At 40.2% G+C, this 4204-nt stretch overlaps 1 protein-coding gene across 1 annotated transcript; it reads left to right on the top strand.

Moving 5' to 3' along the window:
• The first annotated feature begins 390 nt into the window (after positions 1-390).
• Positions 391-3725, top strand: LOC121603049. The gene is made up of 5 exons (XM_041931786.1): positions 391-1640; positions 2592-2662; positions 2753-3328; positions 3408-3605; positions 3702-3725. Exons 3-5 carry the CDS (start codon positions 2762-2764, stop codon positions 3723-3725), a joined length of 789 nt encoding a protein of 262 aa, XP_041787720.1. The 5' UTR covers positions 391-1640; positions 2592-2662; positions 2753-2761.
• Positions 3726-4204: the final 479 nt, after the last annotated feature.

Consider the following 4204-nt stretch of genomic DNA (forward strand, 5'->3'; position numbering starts at 1 on the left):
AGGAAAACTCCTGACAAACAAGATGAGTGATTGAGGCAGGTGATCGAAAGGTGGAAGTGCTTCTTCGAAAGACACCTGAATGGAGCAGAGACGCTGGCGCAGGTGGTTGAACATGGCAACCACCACAGCAGCAGCACAGTAGTAATAACAGCGACAGCATTGGCGCATACGACGAGGTGCCCCCGCCATCTCTGGATGAGATTGCCGGCGCTATCAATCTGCTTAAGAGTAAAATGTCTGCTGGCAGTGATGGGCTGGCGGCCGAGCTATTCCCGTCTTGAAGGCTTACCGGAGAGGCTTACCGTCGAAATGCATCAGCCGATCAGCATGAGGAAGTACATGAGGAGTGGAAGCTGGGTGTTATTTACGGAGTATAAAAAAGGGCGACAGGCTGGATTGCTCGAATTTCCGAGCCATCACAGTCCTGAATGCCGCCTACAAGATCCTGTCCCAGATCCTGTTCCGCAGACTTGCGCCCCTTGCTACAAAGGTGGAATTTTGTCGGCAACTACCAAGCTGGGTTTGTTGGAAGCAAATCTACCACCGACCCAATTTGCATTTGCGGTGTAGCGCAAGGTGAGAGTTTCGAGCTTGACGTTGGAATCATTCATATCTCACAGCGATCTGAGGCAAGGGGACGGATTTTCAACATCGCCCTGGAAGGTGTCATTCGAAGCGTGGGCCTGGACAACGACATCCGTGCCATGATCCTCTATCGGTTCCTCCAATTTCTTGGCTTCAAGGATGACATAGATATCATCGGCAGAAGAACAGCGAAGGTGTGTGAGGCGTACACCCGACTGAACCACGAAGCAGCAAGAATTGGATTGAGAATCAATGCGACGAAGACGAAGTACCTGCTTACCGGAGACTCAGACCATCTGGGAAGCAGTGTATTAGTTGACGGCGACAATCTCGAGGTAGAAAAGGAGTTCTGCTATCTTGGAACGGTCGTTACTTCGAACAACGACGTCAGCAGCGAAATCCGGAGACGCTTTATGCAGGGGAATCGGGCATACTATGGGCTTCCAGTTCCAGAAGACTTCAAGCCCGCACGAAATGTGAGATATGAGCATCCTGGAGAATGATGGTTGATTAGGTTGAGAGAGAGAGAGAGAAAGAGAGATAGAGGAGAGAGAGAGAGAGAGAGAGAGAAAGAGAGAGAAATTCTGGTTTATTCACAACTTCACAACTTTTTAAATCAACTACAACAAAATTACCATTTGTTGCAAGAGTTTCGGCTGCATTTTCGATGTATTCGTAAAGCCTACCAATGATCAACTTTGACGTAAAAAAGACTGACTGCATTAACCCCATCTCCAATTTTTTGGAAATGAATTGGGTTAGTAAGGAGTTGGATTGGAATTACAACTGTTTACAGCGTTATAGTTGATTCTCGTACCTTTTACTTCCAATCACGTGTCGTCACTTGCAACTCGCAAACTACTATTATCAAATGCCTGCCTATACAATCGACTTGCGCGCACACTGTGGTCGTCGCATTAACGGAATGCAATGCTACTGCGACGATCCAGAGTTCAGTTTTTCCATCCTTTCTTCCTTGGTAACAAAATTCGACGAACCAAATGATGGCTACGTTGTGCACCACCTGCGAAGCTTTTTATGTCACGAAGAAGAATGTTCGTTTATTACTCATCTGTTATTCGAAAAAAAAATCTAAAACATTTTATTCTGCGTTACGTAACAAAAGTTAAACTACCCCTCTCCCGCATGCAATAAATCATTACGATTGACGACACCCCCTCCCCACCCCCTTACTTCTTTTGGCACAACAACAGCTGCCGGTCAAGACCTGCCTGCACCCACTAGTGAAGTGGGCTTAGCTTTCAGTGACTTTTTTTTACCGTAGCAGGATAGTAAGTCCTACGTATGAGCGTTACATAATTGATGGACGACGCCTTAGAAAAATTTAATATGTGCATTTAAGGGCCAGTCTGGTGGTACAGTCGTCAACTCTAACGACTTAACAACATGCCCGTCATGGGTTCAAGCCCCGAATAGACCGTGCCGTGAAAGAATAGAATACAACGTAGGACTGACTATCCTGCTATGGTAACAATAAGTCACTGAAAGCCAAGCTCACTTTACTAGTGGATACTGGAAGGCCTTGACCAACAACGGTTGTTGTGCCAAAGAAGCAAGGATGTTATATATGCCAATTTAATCAAAATATGTATGGAATAAGACGGCATCGTCAAAATGCCAATTGAAAAAAAATATCATTGCAAAGAGACTTGCGAAGAGTCATCTTAGAGAGATTTCACTGTTGTTCGATAAACAACGGTATCCACACAGCAAGGATAGCCTGTAAATCTTCAATCGTAATAATTAAAACTTATTTATACGTTTTCATAAAGTAAAATCGAATAGTCACTGATACATGTAGCATTCAGTTGCTAAATCCTCATATAATTGCATGGTTTATTCTTTCAAACCTTTAGTATTTGCTGCATTCTGTAGCAAATCTATTCGAATTCAGTTTATTATGAATGCCCTATGAACCAAAAAGTTAATTTAATTTATTCAATGATGAGTTCATTCATACTACCAATCATGAATTCTGCTTCCAGATGAACTATATTAACGAACTATTTCAGTTGCACAGTTGGATGACACAGATTACCTGGTGAATATTCACAAGGTACGTATTTAACATATATCTGCTGCGTCAAATGTAATGCAAATAGACAATAATAATATAACATGAATAAGAATGTTTTTAAACTTTTAGCTGGACATAATGCTACTCAGTTGGGCATACGATGGCGTAAACGGGTCTGTGCCTCGGAATACTGGTCCAGAATGTGCTGATTACTTATCACCTGTTCGTAAACTGGTAGAAACAATGGTGATAATACCATTGTGTCTAATAGCTATCAAGTGCTCCGTGAGCCGACTAAAACCGATCGCATACCAGCAGATAGATCGCTTTACCAGTAGTCCATTTAGCGGTAATAGAACACTTAGCACCAGCAATTATAATCTCAATAATTTAAGCTATCAGCGGAATATGGTTGAACAAGAACCGCGAGATTTACTTATGCCACATCATCGAGAACGTTCATTCTCTTCAGCATCAATTGCTAGTGGAATTGTAGAAGATATTCATTGTCAGCGATGCTTGCATCAAAGTGCTACGCCAATTCGAGGAATGGCATTTCCTGTTGACTTTTCTGTTCCTAGTTGGGGTAAACAATTTCTTCTTGTTACTATGACATTAACGTTAGGTGTTGAGCTTGGATTTAAATTTGCAACTAGAACTGTTATTTACATTTTAAATCCGTGCCATATTACCACCATAATGCAGGTAAACCAATTATGGTAAAACATCTATATTATCTTTAGTAATCGTCTTTACTTTATTAACTGTAATTATAATTTTTCAGATATATCTATTGGCCTGTAACAAATCAACCAAAAGCAGTACCGTACTTTTTCGACTACAAATGAACTATTTAAATGGTCCATTACTAGCCTTCATGTTTCCAGAAACAGATAGCCGTCAGCTACCACTTGAATCATCAATCTACTGGATTCAACACGCACTCATGTGTATTATACCTATATTCTTATTAAAAGTGGAGGTAAGTTGTCTGGAAGGGATTATTATTTATGGAAGGTGTATTATTTTAATACTCACACCATTTACTATGTTTAAAACCTTTTTTCTTACATTGTAGGAGTCTATAATATGGAACCTCTAAATGATTTCACCTGGAACGTTATTGGTTACGCTACTTTGATACTCTATCATTTTGGAATCCTGCAAGTTATAGCATCTGTGAGTCTTTTGACATCTAATTATTTTGGTTTTGTTGATTTCATTTTTTTTTTAAATAACTTAAAATCATCATTTATTGTACGTCTATGTTGAATCCTATTAAACTTATTCAACCCTTTGACAGTTCCACAATTTTTAGAAAATGCACAAACCCATTCAGGGATTTTCAAGACAGTTTCGAATGTAGATACTGTTATTCACCGCATGCAATTGTCATTCGAAATCGATCATACATTTCATTTCAATCAAAATAATTTTTAATTTCTTCAGGATGATTTTCAACACTTCACCTGTCAAGTGCTGATGCGATTTTGCTTCAAATCCCTGTGAAAATCGATGGCAGCAGGTCGATGAAGGGTTGAAAATCAAATTAAAAATTAATTAAAATTGATTTTGTTGGTT

This window comes from Anopheles merus, unplaced genomic scaffold (genome assembly GCF_017562075.2).
Source record: "Anopheles merus strain MAF unplaced genomic scaffold, AmerM5.1 LNR4000792, whole genome shotgun sequence".
Lineage (NCBI taxonomy): Eukaryota > Metazoa > Arthropoda > Insecta > Diptera > Culicidae > Anopheles > Anopheles merus.

What these genes read in the sequence shown, in the direction of transcription:
- LOC121603049 (XM_041931786.1), top strand. Translation starts at nt 2,762, where the DNA reads ATGCTACTCAGTTGGGCATACGATGGCGTAAACGGGTCTGTGCCTCGG. An exon ending in ATATTACCACCATAATGCAG is followed by an intron (nt 3,329 to 3,407) that starts GTAAACCAATTA and finishes ATAATTTTTCAG; the next exon opens with ATATATCTATTGGCCTGTAA. An exon ending in TATTCTTATTAAAAGTGGAG is followed by an intron (nt 3,606 to 3,701) that starts GTAAGTTGTCTG and finishes CTTACATTGTAG; the next exon opens with GAGTCTATAATATGGAACCT.